Source organism: Botryllus schlosseri, chromosome 1, assembly GCF_051294905.1.
Source record: "Botryllus schlosseri isolate E-star chromosome 1, Bs_hap1, whole genome shotgun sequence".
Lineage (NCBI taxonomy): Eukaryota > Metazoa > Chordata > Ascidiacea > Stolidobranchia > Styelidae > Botryllus > Botryllus schlosseri.
Window position 1 is genome coordinate 11,448,573 of NC_137236.1, and position 23,128 is coordinate 11,471,700.

Genomic DNA, 23,128 nt, shown 5'->3' on the forward strand with positions numbered 1-23,128 from the left:
ACTCAAGACTTTTCAATTATACACGACTTTTCGATTATACAAGCAAACAATCGAAGCGAAGTTCAATTAGAGCCAATGCAATGACTCAGATTGTCAAGTGCTTGGAATAGGGTTCCGGTAAATATCAATTTGCCTCTGATTCGAAGCGATAAAATCAATCCATAATAAAAACCATGATTTTTTTTGCTTTTTATTACTATTTTTACTTAGAACAACTGAAACAACAACAGAACAACTGAAACAACAACAACAATGAGTTTGAGACGATTGAAAATCATCTAAATGAAGGTGCTGCGGCAAATCTCATCAACTGAATAATTCGAGGCTCTGAATCTTCATCTGCGTACTGGAAAATATTCAACCCAGCAGAGAAATGTTGGTGGCTAGGATTGTCCGATATCTGTTCTAGTATCAATCCGACATGTTGCGTCAAATCAGCAGCATCCGTAACGGTTGCATCTTCAGTAGCATCTTCATTATGAGCATAGCTGTTGATGACTGGAGTGGTCTCTGCCAGCAAGGCGTTGATTTTTCTCATCGCCTTTTCCACTTTGCCAGTTCCAGAGTCAGTATCCATGAAGTGATCTTTCACTCGAAGCATAACTTCAAGATTTGTTTGTGTTAGGCGATTGCGACTCTTGGTTGCAGTTGCTGCCGCAGATGACCAAAGCCTCTCACAAGACGCAGCATGTGGAACGCACAAAAGAACAGTCCTGGCGAGTTTTGAAAGTTCCGGAGAAACAACAGCTAAATCCTTCCAGAATAATGCCGGCCGTGCCGTTAAAAAACGGTACCCAGATAGTGGATTCTGCATCAAAAACTCCTAAAAAAAATCAGGGTAATATCAGAAACGTGCAGTGATAGGTGTGCAGTGTGCACTGGTAGACTCACCTTCTTTACAATCATAGTCGAACCAGTGTTTGATGAGGTTAGAAGCAGATTCATCATTGAAGCTTGGTTCTATTTTTGAAAATATTTTTTTGGCCAGATCCCGAACAAGCCTTTTGCCAGTCATGTTCAAGCCACAGCCTCTAACTCGGGGATCTAGAACCCAGGCCACTAGATGATGGTCCTCGACATAGTTTTCTGTTCTTCGTTGCATCTTTGATAAAATCAGACTCTTCTCATCAGCATCCAGAGCGGTAGTCTTTTTTATCTCAAGCTTGAGCCACATCCAGCCTGATAGGATTAGCCCAGCGGAAGTATTGTCCAATTCTGAGATGGCTGCAAAAATGCAAGATTTACGATTCAAACACATCACCTGTTAACTCTTAGTTAAATGTTGGGGAGTAAAAAGAACTACAATCCTTGTTGTTTCCATTAAGAATCAAGATGTTCAAATTGATCATGTATTGTGGTGTAGCGGTAATATCAGTTTATCATCAAGGAATGCAAATTATTTACAATATAATTTGAATGAAGTAGCATAGTTATGATTGCCAGTGTCGAACAGTCGTCTCGTTACTTTTTTGCTCAGAGTGTTGTTCAACTGCCTCAATATGAAGTTTTTCAGCAACTAACCAGTAATGACATAATATGGCTTGAGTAGACCATAGATCGCTTTAGTATCTTCCCAAAATTTCTTATCATTGATGATTGTTCGGACAGTACATGCACTCGCTGTATTCAAGTGCAGTTTCGACGTTTCTTGAACAAACACAACCTTGAAAATAAGATGACTTCATGCAAATGTCACAGAAATCTATGAATTACTTACTTGAATTGCTGTTTCAACATTTATGACATGCTTCAATGTTTCAGAGAAGGAATACCATCTTGTCTCGCTAGGTAACCACATGGGGATCTTTTCCCGGCCCATATATCGAGAGATTGAGCTACGGAGAGCAACTGATCGTCGGATGAAAGATGCAACAGTGATCACCATTTCAACTATATTCCACACACGACTGATGCCCATCAGGTCTTTAACGAGAAGATTCGACTAGTGAGCCAGACATGCACCTGTCAAGGTTATGCACGATTCAGAATTCTGAAAAACAAATCTCATGGTTAGACTAACTCCAAAAACAATGATTACTATTAAAACCAAATGATACAGACATACCTGCACAAGCAATCGTCTCGCTTTCACATAAGCGCTGGCGCTATCAGACACAAAGTTGAGCAATAGTTTTCCATTGGATTTCATTCCAAGCAGTTCTTTTGCTTTTTGAGTGACATCTTGCACAATGTCTTCACTTCGTTTGGTTGGATCAGAGGGTTCAACCGCTAACAGTTTCTTTGAACCCAACTCATTAACAATGATCCAACTTGAAAAGCTGCAAAATAGAATTTGAGCATGTTTTATATTACCTAGATGAGATTTGCTATCAGACAGGCATGCATATTATGCAACATACTTTTGACTGGAACTACTTGTCCATGTGTCACTAACAATCGTCAGAGTATGAGCATTATTGACAAATTGTTCATTTGCAGTGGATACTTTTGAGTTGAGACCACATAGTATGGAGCCGGATGCCTGTTCTACGCTCGGCAAATTAAAATCTGGTCGCAACGAATGACAAAATCGCCTGAAATGCTCGTTGTTTAGCTGATTCCAAGGTATATTTCCTGTGTAACATAAAACATGATGTGGGATATTATCACTAAAAAATGAATGTCCAAATGCATGAATACCTGAGATAAATGACAGAACAAGCGACTCGTAACTGGAATATTCTTGGTTCTTCGTCAAGGGTCTAGTCACATAGTTGGTTATAGTCTTCTGTCCAGAAAAATCTTGCTGCAGCGCATTACTAGAGCCTGGGCCTTCATCAGATTCTTGGAACTCTGACCTCAACATCTGACGCGTCTTCTTGCAAGTCTAAAGATATATTCAACGTAAATCTGATACAATATTCCACACTTGATTTATTAGACTCCATGACTGAGAATGTTCAAGCCGTCAAGGGAGCGTGTACTTTCTTATACACAGCATGACCATGACAAACCACGGTTGCCGATATTAATATTGATTCATCACTACGGTATAGTGCGATCATTTATCACCCATACCCGTTGCACCGAAGACTACCAAACCTTACCCTAGGGCCTAGCCCCAAACCTATGCTATCTACAATACCCCAGCCATAATTGCATGATGATACGTAACATCATAACCCTATAATTATTGACGCCATAAGCTGAGACATGTTCATGGGGAACACTAGCTATTGATAATCTTGTAGTTGTGGATAAGGAAGTAGGCTCAAAAGATGTTGTCTAGGACTATGTGCTAAGTATCTTTCGGTTGACGCGTTGCAGATCAGATATTACCACATCAAGCATAAGCAAGGGTTTTTAGATATGCAAAGAGAAGTCGGTAGCAGTGCTGTGCCCATACCCTGTCAACGTATCACCATGCACATACAGTATTCAAGCGATTACATGAATTGGATTCACTCATAATACAGTAACATGGTATCTTACCTGCGTAAGAGTTTTCATTCTGCTTACTTGACCCATCATATCAGCAACGCAATAAATGCAAACAGCTCTTTTGCATCGCTACGGCATTAGAGATGCGGGAATCTCCCGATATATACTCCAGATTGAGTTTCGTTTTCGCCCTCCCACCATCGCCTTGTAAACAGCAGCACCACGGACACACCGAATCCACAGCAATGCTCAAGAACTGGCTGATCACCGTCACCGACTCACCGCCTATTGCGAGCACTGTGTTCCCGCCTTGCCCTCGATTCGCTAAACCGTGACGGTACCGGTGACGAAAACGATGTCCGGGTTGTGTCAATATACAATGGTTGTCCAAAAAATATATTCACGCGTCTTTTTAAAAATAAAAAATAAAAACCGAAAAATCATTTATATCAAAACGGTAAAATTAAAATCAAAAATCAAAGGAAAAATCATGATTTAAATCACACTGATTTAAATCAACCTGATATTTACCAGAACCCTAGCTTGGAAGAGCTTGACTGATAAGCTCTTGTGTAAATTTTAAGGCGATGATTCGGCGACTAGAAAGAATGAGTATCCAATGCTCTTCAGTGTGGTTCAAAAATGCTTTTCCATTCCTGCATCTATACTGCACCAGTGGAACGTATATTCAGTAGAGAAGGGTTTATTCTAATGTAGGGTTGCCAGACGTCAGGAATTTCCCGGACATGTCCGCAATTTCACTGTTAAAACTGCGTCCCAGAGGAATTTCGAAAATATGCCGGAATGTCTGGAATTTTGAAGTAATCTCATACGTTTTTCCTAAATCAACATAAACAATATGAAATTTGGGTAGATTTATGCTACGTGAAATTTTTGTTCGCGCTACTCGCGATTTAGTATGTCGGCATTAATATGGGGACTACCACCCTTGCAAAAACTGCGATCAAACATGAATATAAATAACATTCATTTACAGAAATAAGTCTAATTGTAATCGCAATTACAATTACAAGATAACGGTATATTCGTAGAGTCGGTTTACGCCGTTTCGATGCGTTATTCAAAGATAGAGGTTCTAAACCTGGGGGTAGGTTGCCTTTATTTTGGGGTTCGCGAAGATGTTGAATGCAATCAAATCAGTTTCCAAATATGCCGTAGATAAGTCTGGGCAAATGTGCCGACTTTTAATTAGTAATCTGCCAATCAAATTTTGAGCTGGGCCACGGAACATTTTCATATTGGAAATGGAGTCGCGACCATAAACGGTTGGAAACCAGCAGGTGTGCGGTGTTTATATAGCTCAGTGATGCATTGAGCACAGGCATTAGGCTGATAAATAATCCTATCGATGTGACATGAGCATGACTTTACTATGTACAATTACTATGTACAATTTGAAGAAGTATTCGGAAAATTTGAAAAAATGATTTTGAGCAGCCCCGTTGTACAATTATTTCTCCAATGCTGTAAATGCGATGTAGTCTGTAATGCAATTGGGAAAACCTTTAGTAATATCAAAAGGTATCTATTTTTTGTTACTGCACATAGCTGCATGCACGGATTTACAGCATGCTGACCTGGTGAAAATACCTCTCCAGACATAAACATGCATTTGTTGATTCTCTATTAGCTCTGACACGAATTCGTTGGTTCTTTATCAGATAGCACGTAGACGTGAATTCTTTGGTTCTCTATAAGCTATTTGTGAGCTGTCGTCGATGTGCTCGAAATAAAAACTGAATGCTTGTATTTGTGATGTCTGTCGGACTGACAAGACAGATATTCGATTTTAAGTTCTAAGATTAGTAGAGTTATCATATTGGCTATTTGTCTATTTGTAGCATCGGAATTCGATATCACCCGAGCAGGATTGAAAACATGAGTTGAACATGACTTCAATACTGTGACTTGGACTCGGACTCGAGTCATAACACTATGACTCGGACTTGACCCTTTAAACGGTGACTTGGACTCGGACTCGACTCGGTGATGAGCTGAAAATGACTCGACTTGACTCGAGTCAAAACCACAAAAGTAAGATTGACTCGTGACTCGGAACAATGTGACTTGGTTACAACCCTGTCTGTATCCCTTCGCGGGACGCATTATAGTATGATTGGAATTATAAGCCACGACGCAAGCTGTTATTTGATTATATAGTAAGTAACCAGCATACAGTAACCGAAGACATGAGCACAATACACAAAAAATAAACATTGATTTACGAGCGCACAATGCGTCAGAAACATGAACAAGATTTTATAAGCTGGCGATCCTTAATAAATTCGTCTAAATTAGGGACGAAAGCAGGTTGTGATTTTTAAGAAAGGATGGAAATTTGAATATGGGATAAGCGATCAGCTCGCATTGATGTATGCTGTTTCTGCTATTGGTCAACTTCAGAACGCACAAGGTTGACACTGTCTTAACCAGCACATCACCTTTAAATACGTTTCAGTTAAAGGCTTACCGTGGTAAACTTCGCGTACTTTTGTAAGGACGACATATATATACGACATAATTTACTGTTGCCTCAAACATTTGATTAATTCCGTTGATTCATTTTGCATCTTATAATTGGATAAAGTGTGACTGTAATTTGGATGGTCGGAATCAAATGGTGTTTCAAAATTACTGCAAAAAAATTTTCGCTTTTTGTATTGATTTGTACATCTCATTATGAATGAGTTGAGACCGAAGTGAATGATTTGCACCCAACTGCGCATAAAGGACAAATCTACAACGCACTCATGAACCGTGTTTTCCAGCACTGAAACTATGAGTTCTGCACTAAAATCAAGATTGTGATCAGAAATAAGTCATTTCTGTTTTGACTTCCTTGGATGCTCAGAAACCGAAACGTTTCGAAATACTTTGGCCTCCAGGACGGGCTATTATGCCTACAATACAATATTTATCAATATTTTTATTACGTTACTCGATGCCTTACCAGACCGCATGAAATGTTGTCACGGACCGCATGCGGCATGGGGGCTGCAGTTTGTCTTTGATTTCAAAAACTACTCTAAGTCGTTTCCACGCCTTCCTATTCCTTCATAATATCGCAGTGTAATCATGTTTTTAAATGACAAAATTATTATTAAACTGATACTGATACTAAGTCAACGAGTCCCGTACAGAATATTCTCCTTGAGAACCGACCCGGAGGTTTGGACGTCGGCTTGTGCAAAAGTGTAAGTCGAATCGGTCGCAGTTGCATTTGCACTGTTAGCGTCGCATTCCGTTTCAGAACATGTCCCGTCGTTTTCGTTCAATCTTGTGACATCCGACGATCGCTTTCCTGATCCATCCATTTCGTATACTTCATTTTCTTTCAATTGTGAGATAGCGTGCTGGTTTCTGTCTTTATTGCGTCCATTCCTTAGTGAAGAATGAAGTAGACATTTTCGAGATTTTTTCCTCTTGTACTGCTTATTCAACTGGTTATGTTTTATACTAGTTCCACTTCTATACTTGACAATTTTTAGGAACACCTTTTTACAATTTAAACAGTACAGCGGCGATTGAACGTGATTTTCGTTTGTCACACAGGTATCATGGTAGCAGAATATATTTTCGACAAGTCATTTATTAGTGTAGTCGTCATTTGGGTTTTTTTGCGGATAATAAAGCCCGTTTATGACTCGCAACTGAATGTATGCGACACCTCGACCAAACTTACTTTTCAAAAGTACTCACTTGAGTTATATTCGGACCCTCAGTCCTCTACTTCTACTTAGTATATTTGGGAATGTATTGGAAATTGCTTCATCCATCCTTATTGAGTGGAATTTTACGTCAATGCTTATTCTCACACTTCTGCAAGAGTATGGACCACCTTTGCATCACTGGTGATATACTTCGTTGGTTTGTTTACTAGTCACTTATACGTCACAACGACAAACACTTTCAACGTTTTTAGTTTGATCAACCGCATTTACTCACATTCGCTCCCCGACCGGGTCAGTCGAAATCCAATATGATCTTATTCTTTGTTTCATAATTCCGAATGATATGCATGAGTAAGTAATTTTCATAAATAATGAGCGTTCATTGATTTTGAAGATGACGTAGTTCACGTCGCAAGGGTTCGCAAAACCTTTTTGGCAGCTGCTGCCGACACTTACCTAATACACATTATTATGGAGACTGCTACGAAAATGATCAGCAGCAGGCTTGTTGTAGATGCAATGATAATAATGATATTTCTGAGGTCTTGCGGTATCGCGTCTGCAATATATCAATACACATAGCATAGGTTCTAAATTTACAAGACGATCCCCCTTACAGGAAGCTGATTCACGGTGTGTACGATAGAGACATCACAATAGACTCGATATCGCCAAATAATTATATATTCAAATGCGCAAAGATCCACGGAAAAAATTTATTCTCCGGTCAGATTGAATCCATTCAACCTAGATATTTCGAACCTGAATCTTCGATCATTTCTTTAAGTTCGATCGCATTCCCTCAACTCGGTATTACAATTGACTTTCTGGGATTTCTAGACTACCGATCGGCGACCGTCTGCGGGCTATGTGCTGGACCGCAACTGCCGTACCCCAAACCCTCAATTAGAGGGAGCCGAGCTATTTTTTTCGGAAATTAATGCAATTAAAGAAAAATCGATTCTTGGGTACCCTTCCCTCAACAGAAAATACACATGATTTATAGAAACGGGCACTTCGGCGCCGGCCATTGTCGCGCCATCACGCACCAAGACAAATGAAATTATAGGCCAGTTAACATGCGACTCCGAGAATTGTGCGAGGACGATCAGCAGCGAGAAGACCTTAACCAAAAAGGACTGCCGTTGTGCTGACCGAAAACTTCGATATACATGTGTTAAATTGCCCATAGTCGCCTAAATGTTTGGCGCCGAATGTTACTCTCCTGGTGATCTGAGCCCCACAAGACAAATGCCATCCCGCAGGGAACATTATTTACCAATAAAGAAATACCAATTTGAAATCGTGTACGTCCTTTAGTTTAGTACATTTGGGCGATTCCAAAATATTTTGAAATAGCAGATAGGAGGTCAAGAAATAGCATCATGTAACGATGTTATATTACTAACGGGTACGCCCGAAGATGTTTAATTATTATTCAGGGCTTCTATACGTACTTTTCCAACATATCTCACTCAGCTCTACCGGTAAATCTGATTACGTGAATAGAGGGTGGATAGAAATCGATAGCAATATATATCCAATCCTCGATCATATTGGCCGATTCAATCATGAATAATAGAAATGTTTCTGGCTTCGCGAGTTCATGCGTCACAAACTGACTCACTAAACGGAAACAAAATGATAAATGTAGCGGCAGAAACCGCATACCCTGAGGGGGAAAATCATGAGGGTAGGAGTACGAGTTGGATTTCGAGTCTTAACGATTGAAGTTTTGGGAGTCGGAGTAAAAGTTTAAGTAGGAATAATGATAATGTCTGGAGTCTGAGTTAAAGTTGTAGCAGATGGTTGAGCACGGGACTTTTCTTATTGTATTGGTATCTATCATTGAAATACGTCATAATAATACATTACATCAAGTACCTGCTTCCAAAAGTATGATAACTAATTCCTCAAAATAGCATCACTCCATTACCAACCTGGTAACCGTGTCGTATCCAAGCCGTTTGTGGCATGATTTGCTGTGGTAACGCTTGTTCTTGTTGAGTCTACGTGCATGCTACTATTGTAATACACGGACGGAATTGATTTCTCTCCCACTGAAGTAGAAGACACTAAAATATCTAGTATAAGAACCAGGTATATCAGTTACGTCCATTCAGTTTTGATTTGTCATGAAATCTGTCGAAACTCGTCTTCTTGGGAGGGAAAGCATTCATGTTCGAATTTGAATGAACTTTCGCATGACTTCAATTTATGATCACATTCTGAGCCATTCTTTTAGCTAGTTTCGTTAAGCGTTTTCTAATAACCTTCTAATCAAATTCATATCCATATCCATATGTCATAGTTTGAAGAAATGGTTAGAACCTCATCACGAAGTCAGAAAGAAACTATTCCAAAGCTATTGAGCTGTCGGACCGCTAAATGTTCAACAAGGATCCGCAACAATAACCTATAGATATATAATATCACTAATAGCGAAGGCTAACTGCGACAAATGACGGTTCTAACACACAATCCGTAACAGGAATAATATTGCAACTTCCAGAGATAATGACTTTGCGCTTGCAGACATTCCGTTGACATATCAAAATAATGATTTGCCGTACACTTATAAAGAAATTGATTTCTTGAAACGGTACGGTCTCATTTAGAAGGTATCGTGTTTTAAGATAAAATTGCTCGAAACGTGGTTTAAGTAATGCTTCATAAACAAAAGCCTTCAAAAATAACATTGAATGTTTTTTCATGCAAAACCTTGTGATTATGTCCTACTTATTTTCGAAAGACTTTTACCATGTTCGTGACGTCGACTTACACTAGAAACAGTGGCAGAATGTAACATGAAAGCCAAAAGTCGTCGGTATACCAGCGCTTCGGCCACGGGGGTTGAATTACTAAACGAAAAGTAATTGGGTCATCATTTTCGTCAGTGATGTGACGTCAGGGAATTATTTCGAACCTGTAGCTACATAATTACAGATGACCGAGCGCTGGTTACGTTTTTCCTTGTTGTTGGGACAAGAGGGAAATGTCGTTGATTTGATCACAGGGTCGCGTACTTATAGCGCGGTCAATAACACTGGTCAACAAAATGAAAAAAATCTAGCAGAACATCTGAGAGCCGTTTCTGGGGTTTTCGAGGTTGCTAATTACGAATTACTGTATTTACCCTTGAACATTTCACTTGGTATGAAGAAAATCATTGTTTTCTTTAATTTTATACTGTGCATATATCGATAATTGACTATGAAAACCCTCATGTCGTTCTCAGTTATTCTATCAATTTAACATCACCTGATGCGAAGTATTTGTTTGTCAAAAAAGCAGTTTCTCAAGTCTAACAATTGTACTTTTGCACAACGGAAATACACATTATCCTGTATCAATTGGTCATCCTACATTGTTCTTGAAAAGCTTAACTAAAATACTCGAATGCATCGCATCACTTTTGACTTGTAAACGAATAATTTCCCGCTGAGTCAAAAAAGCCGATATAGTATCCCTATCAAACGAGAAGCTTAAATCTGGCATCTTTGATTGATTTCAGATTCGAATACATATTAGGAAGGAGTTCACTGCATGGAATTTATCCGCAGATGTAGCAAATAAGACTTTTTCGATGATCACAATGCACCCAACTACAAACAGTTGGTCCGAAAATTCGTATCTGCATATGGAAAACTTGAACAAACACGAGCGTAGAAGTTCACTTCCTGTCTAGTGATCTTAATATATTGCCTGAGCATCTTGTCGATTAGCAAGGGGTGAGGTTCCAACAAGACATCAAAACAACAAAAGAAAGATATTAGGGCTGATGAGATGAACATATTATGGCAGACCATTGCTGGAACCTTTCGAGAAATTGCACTAAATTGCGTACAGGTGAAAATCGTACAAAAAAACAATTGTGCTTCAAAATAAATTAATAATAATATATTCCAACTGATTATTTCACATTTACAATAGGTGGATGACGTAAAGCTGATTGAATTAATGCCACGTTATTTGAGTATAGGTAAATACTTATATACATGACTGCAGTTTATTTATGTACTTGATATCCGTGAAAGTCTATAACTATAATAAATCTAATACCCCTAAATATAGTGCTGCTGCTGTACTTTTATTTAAAAGAGTCCTCCATGTGTAAAAATAAAAGGTAGATTGAATTTCCAAACTTTATAGTACGTCTGTTCCAATTTTCTGTCTAGCCATTACAGCGGAAATAGGAGATTTTGGTCAAAATGGCCCAATTCGTTATCTCCAGATAAAGAACCAATTGGAAAAAAACTAAGGTCATATTCGGAATCGGTGCTCTTCCGAACCCCAAAAACCACTCTTACTCTGTTTGCCTAAAAATATGTGTTGACCAGTGTAATCGATGGCGACTTTCTAAATTGCAAGATGCATCTTTGCAACTAACGCATAGCGGGCGATAACACTAGAAATAGATGTAATTCTCGAAACTATAGTTTCGGTTAACGTGATATACGGCTTGTATCGCCCAGTTGCTATAGCCATGACACTCATGTATGTGATGCAAAGCTATCATAAAATGACTTTCTAGTCTACAAAATAACAAATGGAAATGGAAGTATGTGCCTAGAAAAGAAGTCTGAAAATATAGCAAAAACAACCAGTAAAATACCGGTGATAGTGCACGCAATGGCTCCCAATTACTGATTCGCGAAGCTATTTCAGGTGGTTTTCGAAAAATTTATAAATGTTGCAGCTTTCTATTCAATTTGTCAAAGACATAATCCTCTAAATTAAATTTTTATTGCTCCCGTATGCTCCCAAAGCCGCGTTACCGTGTTCACAATAATTTATGAGCCCGCTTTTCGTGACAGTGACGTTGATTAGAGCACGAAGTTGGAAAGTGTGTTGTTGTGTATGCCTGATAATTTGAATTCATCCTTTCCTCCAGAAGGATTTTCGAATATAAGTGCAGCAATCCAGCCCGGTTTATAGATATAATCAGTTAACTAATGACGCGAAGTTAATGAAAACCATTTGTGTACCACGCAAAAGACGAATTAGTTATTAAATACGGACTTTCTCGTTATAATCTGTTACGTGTTAATTCTTCTCTGCTCGTATTCCCGAATCTTCGCACAATTTCACTTGTCTGCGTCTAGTTTCACTTGTTAATAACAGGATGCATCATAGTGTCCTGTATGGTGTAGACACAAGCAAATTCACGGCTCTGTGAAATTGGTCTACGTCACACTTTCCATTTGAGCAAAGGCAATTTGACGGTAAATTTTGACCGGCTTTCTGAGCATTAAATTTAATAAAACTGGTATTGGTCGAAAGCTAACGCGGTACTGATTGCGAATATATAAATTTTATTCTGCGCGTGGTCCTGGAGCCTCCCAAAATCTCCCTCGAATAATGCATTGAAACGCAGTTTGGAATTGTGACGCTACCATTCCCTCTGGGAGCAGGTGAAGAACAGCGCAAACCGCAAGCGCATTGGCCCTTGTTGCGCAACCGATGGAGCATTCACACTCTGACTATCGTGAGCACTTGCTCTTGAGCTGCTTAGGCGGCCTTAGTTTACATCACAATACCAAATTATGTTATAATGCAACATTTGAGGCTGATTTTGGGGGGTTCAAGAACCACGAGCAGCATAAAATTTATATATTCACAATCAGTACCGCGTTAGCTTCCGATTGATAACAGTTTTGTCAAATTTAATGGTCGGCAAGCAGGTCAAAATTGACCGTCAAATTGCCTTTGACTAAATTGAAAGTGTGACTTAGACCAATTTCACTGCTCTGTGAGATTTGCTTGTGTCCACACCAGACATGGGGTATTCGCGATTACTAATCGTAATCGATTACGACGATTACAGCATTTTCAAGTAATCGTAATCGCAATCGATTACATTCGAAAAAATTCCGAAGTAATCGTAATCGTAATCGACTACTTCCCATATCTAATCGATTTCTTTGTGAAAGAACGATTACTTTTTATTTGTACAACGACTATGACATAAACTGAGCATTCGTGAACAATGAAGATATAATATACCAGGCTCGTGATATCACAAACGTCTGATTTTCAAATGCCATTGCTCATTATTACGTCAGAAGTAGCCTATTAGCTTTGCTAGTCATTGCGTAAGAAGTATCCACAGCAAATAGATATATTCGATGTACGTACATTAGTCTGATTGTAAGAACACCCGCCGTGCTATATATCAGATTATCAAAACGTTCCACACGCCAGTACCTCTCAGCAGTTAATTAATCACCACTCTGCCTAGTTTAAAATAGTAACTTGTGTATTGATGCTTGGTTATGCTTATAGTTAAACGCAGTTTGACCGATGCTGCTTGGCGAGCAGTAGGCCTATGTAGTACGTACGTACACCGGACAAAGATTTGAAATTTTGTACTCGTCAAATAAAACATTACGGTTTCCACAACGAAGCATTGAAAATCAACAGCTGCATCATAACCGAGCCGTTTTCGCCGTTTCTCGTAACGGCAGCTTGCAGTACATTATCTGTATTAAGTTGAAGGCAAAATTTCGTGTTCTCTGCATCTTATTCTCATATGACTCTACTTGAAACGGGCGCCAATCCTCATTTCACAATTCTTTACTCAACATTGGGACCTGCCGTCACAGCCATGGGCTTATATATCATGTTAGCGTGAGTTGTAGCTAGAATCAGGACCAAAACAGCAACTCGTTCCCCAGTCCAAACGTTAGTCTTTGGCCCTCATAGGGTGATATTTTCAAGTAGAAGACTGAATTTCTTCAATAATATTGGTAATCGCATTTTATTATTTTTAATTTTTAATCCTTTCTCTGCTCCAAAATTCAGATTTACCTGTAGAGCTGGGGGCACGTAATTCACAATTATAACGTCTGGTATCCTGTTTTACTTTAGTGTATGTTGTTAATTCGTGACCTCCGGTCTGTTATAAAATCAAAAGATATTGTTGTATCCCAAACGTAGCAGACTGAAAGAAAAACTTTCGTGAGACGCAGACACAAATTGTCACGTCTTTAATGCTCTGTGGGTGCCCGGGTGGCATTTTCATTGTGGGCTCAGATTGGAAGAACTGTGGACTATTAGTCACACCCACCCATAGCGGCTATTGGCAATGGACACATACCCTAAGTTTCGGTCAAGGTCTTTCTTTAGTAGCACACTTCGTGAAGTCGCGTGTTGGTCGAAACTGCATTTTGGCGTGTCGTGGCACGGTATTGACTGGAACCTAAATTCCTATTACTATAAACTAGGGTTGCATTTAAAACAAAAATCAATTTAAAGCAAACATGTTTGAATCATGTTTTTTTTAAGCCATGACGTCACGAATGTGTATTGACATTGACAATAAAAAATATAGGGTAAATATAGCTCCTTTGACGAAATATCTGTCGTATAACTGTTGAACCGACTATTTTGAGGGTTCCAACCATCCCATATCGATGTACGTCGGCTAAATCGGATGGTTACTGTCCGTATAGGCTCATTCAACATGTTTCTCGAAAAGTATTTACAGAAATATGGCATAATTTTACAACCTAAAAAAACACATTTAAGTCTTTGTTCGAAACATATTTTAAAGAAAGTGTTTTAAACAACCATTTTTAAAAAATGCAGCCCTACTATAAATAATGTAGGCTATGTTTTTTTGTTGAGGGGAAGACGTATGCATTTCCAAATCAAGCTTATCTAGAGAGAATTTTCAAGTCAATTTATTCTCTCGAAAATACTCAATAATTTATGTTGTTCTACAAAATACTTTGAGTCATCTTCAATCTCGCTCCTCACCCTATTAGGAAATTTGGGGAGCGGCAGTCATGGACCTGGCAAGAATGCAAATCGGTGGGTGCGATAAATCGTCCTCTATAAAAATGGGCAATAGGCAGGCTCCATTATGACGCAACGAGCAAATGACGCATCTTTTTTAAAGGAAGTTTGTAATCTCATTAGGCCTTTTCAGCGCAATCCATATATTGTCTTCCAATATAACTTCTAAGATGCAAAATAATGTAATCGTGAGTAATCGTGATTACTTTTCCAATGTAATCGTAATCGTAATCGGCTACTTCCTGATTTTGCTGTAATCGTAATCGTAATCGCGTCATTCGGAAGTAATCGTAATCGCAATCGATTACATTCATGAAGTAACCACCCCATGTCTGGTCCACACCAAATAGGCCACTATGGACGCATTGTACGTTGAATTAAGTTCTCTTTCGTTAGGTCATATTTCATTGTGGGTCGCACAATGAAATTTTACATGAATAGTGGATTGTCAAAAACTACATGAATACTTGAATCGAAATAGGTGCACTTTAATACTGGCCATTTCTTTCAATAACAGTGCTATTATATTCTAGCCTATTTATGTTGATTCCAGTGAAATCTGATCGGCCTAGTTTGGTTATACCGGGTATTTCCTTTATCGTCGTCGTTGTTGTTATTGTCGTCGTTGGCGCAGTAGTGGTTGTGGTGGTAGTTGTAGTAGTTTTCCTTCGACCTTTTGAATAATTGATGCATGAAGTGACCATTGATAATAATAATCTAACCGACGCAGTCTTGTCAGTTTGCTAACTATACCTCAATCCTTGTATTAAGTTCAAATTCTTAAGCGGCATTGGTTTAACATTGCGGGCGTCGATATGATGATGGTTGACAGGGCCGAACACAATTTTCTATGACAGTGTTTCCCACACTCTTTTTAGCTGGCACCTCTCTGAACAACGAACTAAGGATCAGAGGTACCCTACCCGCTGTGGATCGATCACTTCGCAGAAATGTCAACTCTGCAAACATGAGTAGCTTTGTACCATGTTTTGATGGCTGCAATGCTGGCTTACTGACAAAAAGTACCGAAACTTGTATTTTCGTTGTTATTAAAACTTTTATTGGCAAAGGACGTATATTTATAGGTCACAACGACTTTTCGACTCTGATAAATATAAATATTACTCGAATCGGAATATACTACTCAAATAGTTGTGCACACGAGCATACCCTACCCTACAGCAGTGGTTTTCAACCGTCGATTTGTGTCAAGTTTTCAGCTAGTCCGACAAATAGATTTCAATGTAATTCTCATATGCAAAATGCAAGAGGTTGAAGGTTTTTCAATTAATTAGATAGCTAAAACAACTAATTTGGGACAGCGTTAGAAATTTAGAACATCATTTAGAACGCTTTCTGACGTACATGGTTCACCAAGTTTTTATTTCCGCAAGTTGTAGGCCTATACGGCTTAAAGGTAGCCTGCAATTCATTAAAAACCAGTGTTATATGAAAGACGAGAAGATTTTTTAAAAAAGTTTCGAAAATTCGGCGGTACGATTTAGCATCGTTTGACAGTGTAGTAGCATCAAGCAAACAGTCGAAAAGTGAAAATAGAGTTGATGGTTTTGACAGGTCTTGGCCTTGCAAAAGCTACTACAGAACCGCACGTACACTGTAAATTCACAGCGTTGAATGAGACACAACATTGCGCATAGGTATATACAATATTTGGCTGACACATATTATCGGCTGAGATCTGACATCGAGAATCCGCCATGTTGTGTGCACGTCCACACATCATCAGGGAATGTCATAAGTAGGGCAATTTTTTTTTTGACCTAAAAAACGGAAGATTTTGACCTAAAAAATCTAAATTTTGACTTTTTTTGACCTAAAAAAACTGAAATTTGACCAAATTTTGACCTCACGTATGCAAATTAGGTGTTTTCGCATATAATGTTAAAATTGTACTACTTATCGTCATTTCTGGTTGGAACTGTCTGTCCTTACAAAGTAGATTGGCCTGAAAAAACGTTTTTGGCTCAAAAACTGACTGATTTTTACATGAAAAACTAGTATTTTAACGAAATCTGGCCCTATGAAGAATTCCACTAGTTACATTACGTATTCTGGTGGAAATAATTAAAATTTGTTGTAGTACAACAAAAGATCCTTTCCTACATTCTCGGGTAGAAAGTGTCTGTCCTTACTACGTATCTTGCCAAGAACGGAGAAAGAACGTTCAACAGCAGCAGTTGTTGGCTGCCAACACTCAACTTGTGGGCACACTGCTGGTGACAAACCGTGTTGCTTCATGAAGCAATTTTTCAGCTTGTGCTTCTTGATATAAGAACCCTGCAATGGCCAAGCAGTCTTGTTTCAGCTAGGATATTGCGGTACGTTGACCATAAAACCATGTCACTATTTGTTTCATTTGACCATTTATGATTCACAATGAGCAGACAATGGTCCGTTTACAACGGTAGGCCTATAAAGTAGGCTACAAGCTGTAAAATATCAAATGATAAGTTCACCGACAGCGCAAAATCTACGATACAAACGAAATGCAGAGGTCAAAAAATGTTTGAATTTGTAAACAATTTTGACAAATTTTGACCTAACGCTACAATTTTGACCTAATTTTGACTTTTTTTGACATGTCAAAAAAAAATTGCCCTAGTCATAAGATATGGGTTAATGCTCATATGATGTGTCTATGAGCTCACATGCATATCAGTATAGTCATTCCGGACGAATTTCCTGCGGTGTCAAACATTCATACCGGATATCAATTGAGAGGGAGTTTGAGAGGACGCTGGCCAATCTTCACTCTGAAACTTCACGAAGTTACTATTGAGGTGATATATCATCCCAGGCAGCCTAAAGCGCGGCCTCGCCAAATGTGATTTGATCGGTAAGTCCTAAGCTATAGATTTTTCTTCAGGCTGCAGTGTTTAATTAACAATATCATTACAGTTATAAATAACCAAGGTTGTAACCGACGGCGGTACCGGGCTTTAAGCAAATAGGTTGGTGATCAGATATTATGGTCGTGCTGTACCAATACCTGACTGACGACTAGCTGTCTTGAGGTTTGCTCTGATCTGACTTTACATACCTGCGATAGTCACGTTAATCCTTATAGTTAATCGCTTGTTTCTCATTTCAGTTTATTATAAACAAATTATCAGATCAACATACCAAGAGATTGCGATAAAATAAAAAGGTGATCATATTATTTCCCTACCGAACATGCTGAAGAAATTTATAATACAAATATGTATGAAACACCCCGACGTTGAACATTTTACTTGTATCCGGTACCGCTGTCATTGCCATCGAACAACAGTGTAGCAATCATTCAGCTATTAGTTAGGCTTACCATATTTTGAAAATGTAAAAAGAGGACACTTTTTCAGAAATTTGCAAGATGCAAAAGCGGAGTAGAATTCTCAAAAACCGGTGAATTTTTCCCATTTTGTGATCGGTTGACTAAAAAAAAATAAAAAAAAAAGGTCATCACTTCCGCTCAGAGCTCAAAGTACCGTTTTTTTCTCCACATTACCAGGTGGATGACTAAAAAAAAAGGTCTTAACTAAAAAAAAAAGGTCATCTGAAATCACCGTTTTTACACTCCGAAATACCCGCCGGAGCTTCACTTCTGTGCTAATATGCGGCATATCATTCGCAATTTGCTCTAAATCTGCCTAAATTTTCAAAAAAGAGGACAAAATCTCAAAAAAGAGGACAAAAGGGCGTCCTCCGTGGACACTTTCAAAAAAGTCAAAAAAGAAGACAAATCCTCTTAAAAGAGGACGTATGGTAAGCCTATATTTGTGTTGAATTCTAACAGCAGACACGCCATAACTACCAAGTGTGAGCTGGTTTATTGTCAAGGCAGGAACGCGAGTTCCTCACACAGCAGCAGAATAATCATCAATCATTCACATTACAACACTCCCACTTGATTGATATTTCAATGCTAAAGCATTTCGAGAGCCATTATCCCTTTCTAGTTCCAGAAAGTGTCACAGATAGTGGAAACACATTTTGGTATCAGACTAACCATATCTATCAATCAAATTGCAAATGTATCGTTTTTGATGCAAATAGATACACTTCTCAGTGTGCTCTTGCTTAATGCAAACATCAAGGCAGTAATGCGATTCACCGATACCCGCCATGCAAAATTCAGGGCCGAAGTTATACTTCACTTCAGTTAGTCGATCATAAGACGGCGAAGCCAAAATGACATCATCAACAATGAACAGATTCTTATCAGTGCATGTAACGCATGAGTCAGAATAACAGTGTTTGAACCCGATCGACTCAAAGTACTGATTAAGCACAATGTTCCAACAGCTTTGCGGCTGTTTCAATACATACAAAGCCTGATAACACACCAAATGTTCAGAACCAAATGCAATATAACCAGGTGTTCGATTAATATAGATGTCTTCTTCAAGCAGACAATTCATGAATGCAGTATCAACATCCATCTGATGTAACATATCGTTTTCAGGTGCTACAGATAGCACAGCTCGATTCGAGACAAATCTGACAACTGGTGAATATGTCTCATTATCATTTATGCCGCATTTTATTTCGAATACCGAGGGGCATTCAGCTGGTGCAGTTTCTTGTGGTTGCTCCACAACACTCCAGGTTTCATTCTTCAACAGAGAAGCGTATTCCCTGTCAGCAGCATTTTTGCGCTCACTTGAATGTGGTGATTTCATAGCCTCATCAAAGATTATAGGTTCACATATTCCAGCAGCTGCAAATGCAGTGTGTTCAGTACCAGTCCTCCCATCAGTTGATTCATCAGGCACATCATCATACTGGTTATATCCATTTCTAGTAAGGTGGTTTTCAGATATCATTTCTCCCACTGGTTCAACATGTCCATTGGCAATATTTATTGTGTCAGATGTAACATGACGGCAACACAGTCTGTACAGTCTTCCTGCCACTGAGCCAGTTCCACAAAGCCTTCCATGCTTATTGTAGATTCTGCATTCATATCCAATAAATGCAACTTTGCCACCAAATTTACTTGCTGCTCGCACAGAAAAAAGGTTGCTTGCCAGCTTCGGAACGTATAAAACCTTTTTGAGTGTCACAGTTACATTTTCTTTATTTTCAAGAAACATTTCAAGGTTTACTTTTCCAATTCCAAAGGCTGAAACGGTGCTACCATCGGCTAAGTGAATGGGTCGAGGAACCTCAAATTCTTTGTAGTCCGAGATTGATTCTTTCACTTTCGACATGTGCTTTGATGCACCACTGTCTACATTCCAGCTTGGATCAGGATCAGCATCATCACAAACTTCTTGACCACCAACAGAAAATGTGTATTCTTCATCACTGTCATCAGACTCTTGACATTCGTGATACAGGTGACCAAATTTGTCGTAGTTATAGCATCGTAATTTCTTTATCGACACCATTGCTGATTCTTCCAGTTCATAGCGATTTTGTTTACTCCTTTTTTGCTTGCCATACAGCTTATCTTCTTCATTCAAAATTGCTCTTTGAACAAATTTCAACTTGAGACCTGGTTCGCTATGAGTTTCCAGGGCAGTGACCAAGGTTGCGGAAGGCTTAGGTAAACTTCCCAGCAACGCTACAACTTGCAGTGTTTCTTCTACTGGCGAGCCAAGAGCAGCTATTTGATCAGTCAATTTCTTCATATATTTCAAATGACTCTTGACTGAGTCATACTGATTCATTTCACATCGAAAATACGACTTCATAAGCAAAAGTCTATTACCGGCGGAGTCACCTTCAAAGTGTTCCTTCAAGGCATTCCAAGCATCCGCAGGCGTATTGCAGGATGTTATTAAATACAGTTGCGACGTAGAGACAGCCAAAGTAATGATGGCTAACGCCTTATCTAACTTCTTCTGATGTTCCCTTGTCTGCTGTTGATTTGCGCCTCCTGGCAACACTTCCGGTCCATCAACATATTGGAATAATTCCTTCGCCTTCAGCAAACAAGTTATCTGGTATTTCCACGTCAGCCAGTTATCACTATGCAGTTTGTCCGCCGTGAATTTCTGTACTTCACCGGACGCCATAGTAGTCATTATGCTCCAACGCAAATTGTAGAAACTGTAAGCTCTCCGTACGATCCAATATTCTCAATATCTCTTCTTCGGATCCCCAAACTCGTTACTTGCCGCAGCGGGAGCGTGCTGGTCCCATAACCTGTTGCATTCTAACAGCAGACACGCCACAACTACCAAGTGTGAGCTGGTTTATTGTCAAGGCAGGAACGCGAGTTCCTCACACAGCAGCAGAATACAAGGAATAATCCAGATTACATAGTAGCACGTGCACAGTAACGAAAAGGGGCAACACTAAAGGTTGCTGTCTAGCACAATCAATTAATCATCAATCATTCACATTACAACAATTAGTAGTCCCCTTTGTATTTTATCATTGATCTTTACGCATGACTTACTGAGTCACGTGATTGTATGACGCAATCCTGAGACAATCGATCGTTACCACGCACTCATGCAGGACCAGAGCGAGTGAGATATACCGTGAATCTGTGGGTCTTTGTTACGTGAATCTAAATAGCATATAGCGAGGAAATGGAGATGTTTTTAGTTCAAAACGGAATTGAGTGGGAGCACATTGATTTACTGCAAGGTAATTCGTTTATGTAAATTTTCAACATCATCTGTAAATAATGTTATGTTCATGTTATCGAGTTTCACATACAGCACCAGCGCCCAGCGGTATGAGTAGATTTAGATTACCTATTTTCGATCTAGCAGCTTGATGCGCCAAAAGAGCAGACCATGAAAATGGGAGCTAGTGCTGTTTAATAATTTCATCTGAAGATATCATAATAGACCTAGTGATGAAACCTCATTTGCAGATGAAGTTATGTACATCTTTCTTTGCACTTGGTGTGTTTCAATTACTTGATATGGTTTGGTAGAATGTCTAATGGAAAGTGTTATTTGTGCCCTTTTATCGCAACTATCGATTTGCTGTCTACACATTTATTGTCACAGACAACATCCTAATGTTATCATGTCATGCAGGATCTGTGGCATAGTGTATTCAAATATGAAGATCTCTGTAGCCATTGTAAAAGGAGACACAAAAATATGAAGACTGCCCGAATCCTCTCCGAATTCAATATATTTTGTATTAAAGTGCATTCATGATCAAATGCTTTTCAGTATTACTTCTCGAAAAAGCTGTCGCAAAAGTTGAGGAATCTCAGACAAAAGACGAAGGCATCTGGTACGTGTTCATGAAGAGCGCATGCTTTGTGTCCAGGCTCACCAGGTGATTGGGATGATTGTTATTCTTTTTTTTATCATTTATAAGTTTCATATTGTTCAAAAGGTCACCCTAATATAACGATTGAAGATGCCAGGGTGCAGTTGGAAACAGAGTTCAATAGACCTGGCGCCAATTGGCTGAGTGTCATCACTCTCATGAAGTACACTCATCACGACAGACGTAATCAGTTGGAGGTGCTAGAATTTGGTGGCGTTGCTGAAATTTTGAAGAGCTTTCCAATGCTGCAAGATATTAGACTGGAGAGTTCTTTCATTCCTTACAGATGACTTCAATTTGCAGTCATAACTTCGAAAATCAGTAAAATGAAATTGTTTGTGTGCCTCGGCAAATTAAGCAATTATATTGCCTATGTATCTTCCTATTGTATTAATATACACTGTTTTCCTATTACACAACATGTGTACACTGTACCAGCCTTGTACAACTAGTAGATTTTCAGCTCTTCCAAATCGAATTAGATTAGAATTAAAGCGCAGTTTTTTCCAAATTAGATTACAATTAGAATTACTCAATTTGCAAAAACTTGAAAATAGACAGAAATTATGAATGACAAGGGAATCCAGCCAAATTCAAGCTTAGTTCATAGGAACGAGCATGAGATTGGTTAGCGTCTGTGCACCATAGCTGAAAAGTATGACGTGATGCTGCACGAGACGGATATTTTTGTTAGCTTACTACCAAATACCATAATCAATTGGACATTTTCAGAAGAATTATGAATATGATCAGAATTGAAAGAATATGGAAACATTCAACTAATTGGGTTATAATTAAATTAATGAGATTTCGTGATACCATATGCTGAAAATAATTCAATTATTGTGATGATTAAATAAAGAAAATCTAATTATGTTCGTATCAAGATAAGTTAGTGAATAACTATGTATTTTAAAATAAATAATATGGATGAATTTACTTACTCTAACTAACCTGTTTAAGTGATGTGCATATTCATGACTAACAGCTCTGAGTAGCGCGTTGTT

General features: G+C 38.8%; 2 protein-coding genes and 1 long non-coding RNA gene across 9 annotated transcripts in view; 1 reads left to right on the forward strand and 2 right to left on the reverse strand.

Annotated features, from left to right (window-relative positions):
- Window positions 1-185: 185 nt before the first annotated feature.
- Window positions 186-2,833, reverse strand: LOC145441106 (uncharacterized). 4 transcript variants are annotated; one of them, XR_013915740.1, is made up of 5 exons: window positions 2,641-2,833; window positions 2,361-2,574; window positions 1,522-2,279; window positions 892-1,224; window positions 186-823 (listed from the first exon to the last, which is right to left on the reverse strand). XR_013915740.1 is itself a non-coding variant. In XM_080318927.1 (3 exons), the coding sequence occupies exons 2-3, from the start codon at window positions 946-948 to the stop codon at window positions 275-277; spliced, it is 606 nt and encodes a 201-aa protein (XP_080175053.1). In that variant the 5' UTR covers window positions 949-960; window positions 2,641-2,828; the 3' UTR covers window positions 186-274. The 4 variants fall into 4 exon arrangements, 3 of the variants coding, with proteins under 3 accessions (XP_080175053.1, XP_080175045.1, XP_080175038.1); XM_080318927.1 differs by lacking the exons at window positions 1,522-2,279; window positions 2,361-2,574 and having other exon boundaries at window positions 892-960; window positions 2,641-2,828; XM_080318919.1 differs by lacking the exons at window positions 2,361-2,574; window positions 2,641-2,833 and having other exon boundaries at window positions 1,522-1,999.
- Window positions 2,834-6,432: 3,599 nt separating this feature from the next.
- Window positions 6,433-23,128, reverse strand: part of LOC145442095 (uncharacterized) — a 50,866-nt gene continuing 34,170 nt past the window's right edge. Inside the window, exons 2-5 of one of the 3 annotated variants that reach the window (XM_080320079.1) lie at window positions 15,457-15,546; window positions 9,014-9,157; window positions 7,530-7,632; window positions 6,433-6,783 (exon numbers count right to left, since the gene is read on the reverse strand). In XM_080320079.1, the coding sequence (XP_080176205.1) occupies window positions 6,525-6,783; window positions 7,530-7,632; window positions 9,014-9,157; window positions 15,457-15,546 (596 nt within the window). In that variant the 3' untranslated portion in view covers window positions 6,433-6,524. The remainder of the gene's footprint in view (window positions 6,784-7,529; window positions 7,633-9,013; window positions 9,158-15,456; window positions 15,547-23,128) is intronic. The other 2 variants (XM_080320080.1, XM_080320081.1) reach the window with 2 other exon arrangements.
- LOC145442274 (uncharacterized) lies at window positions 21,243-22,916 on the forward strand. Of its 2 annotated transcripts, none has more exons than XR_013916005.1 (3): window positions 21,243-21,476; window positions 22,019-22,127; window positions 22,188-22,916. It is a non-coding gene; the product is annotated as an uncharacterized LOC145442274 (long non-coding RNA). The 2 variants fall into 2 exon arrangements; XR_013915998.1 differs by having other exon boundaries at window positions 21,244-21,476; window positions 22,019-22,110; window positions 22,170-22,914.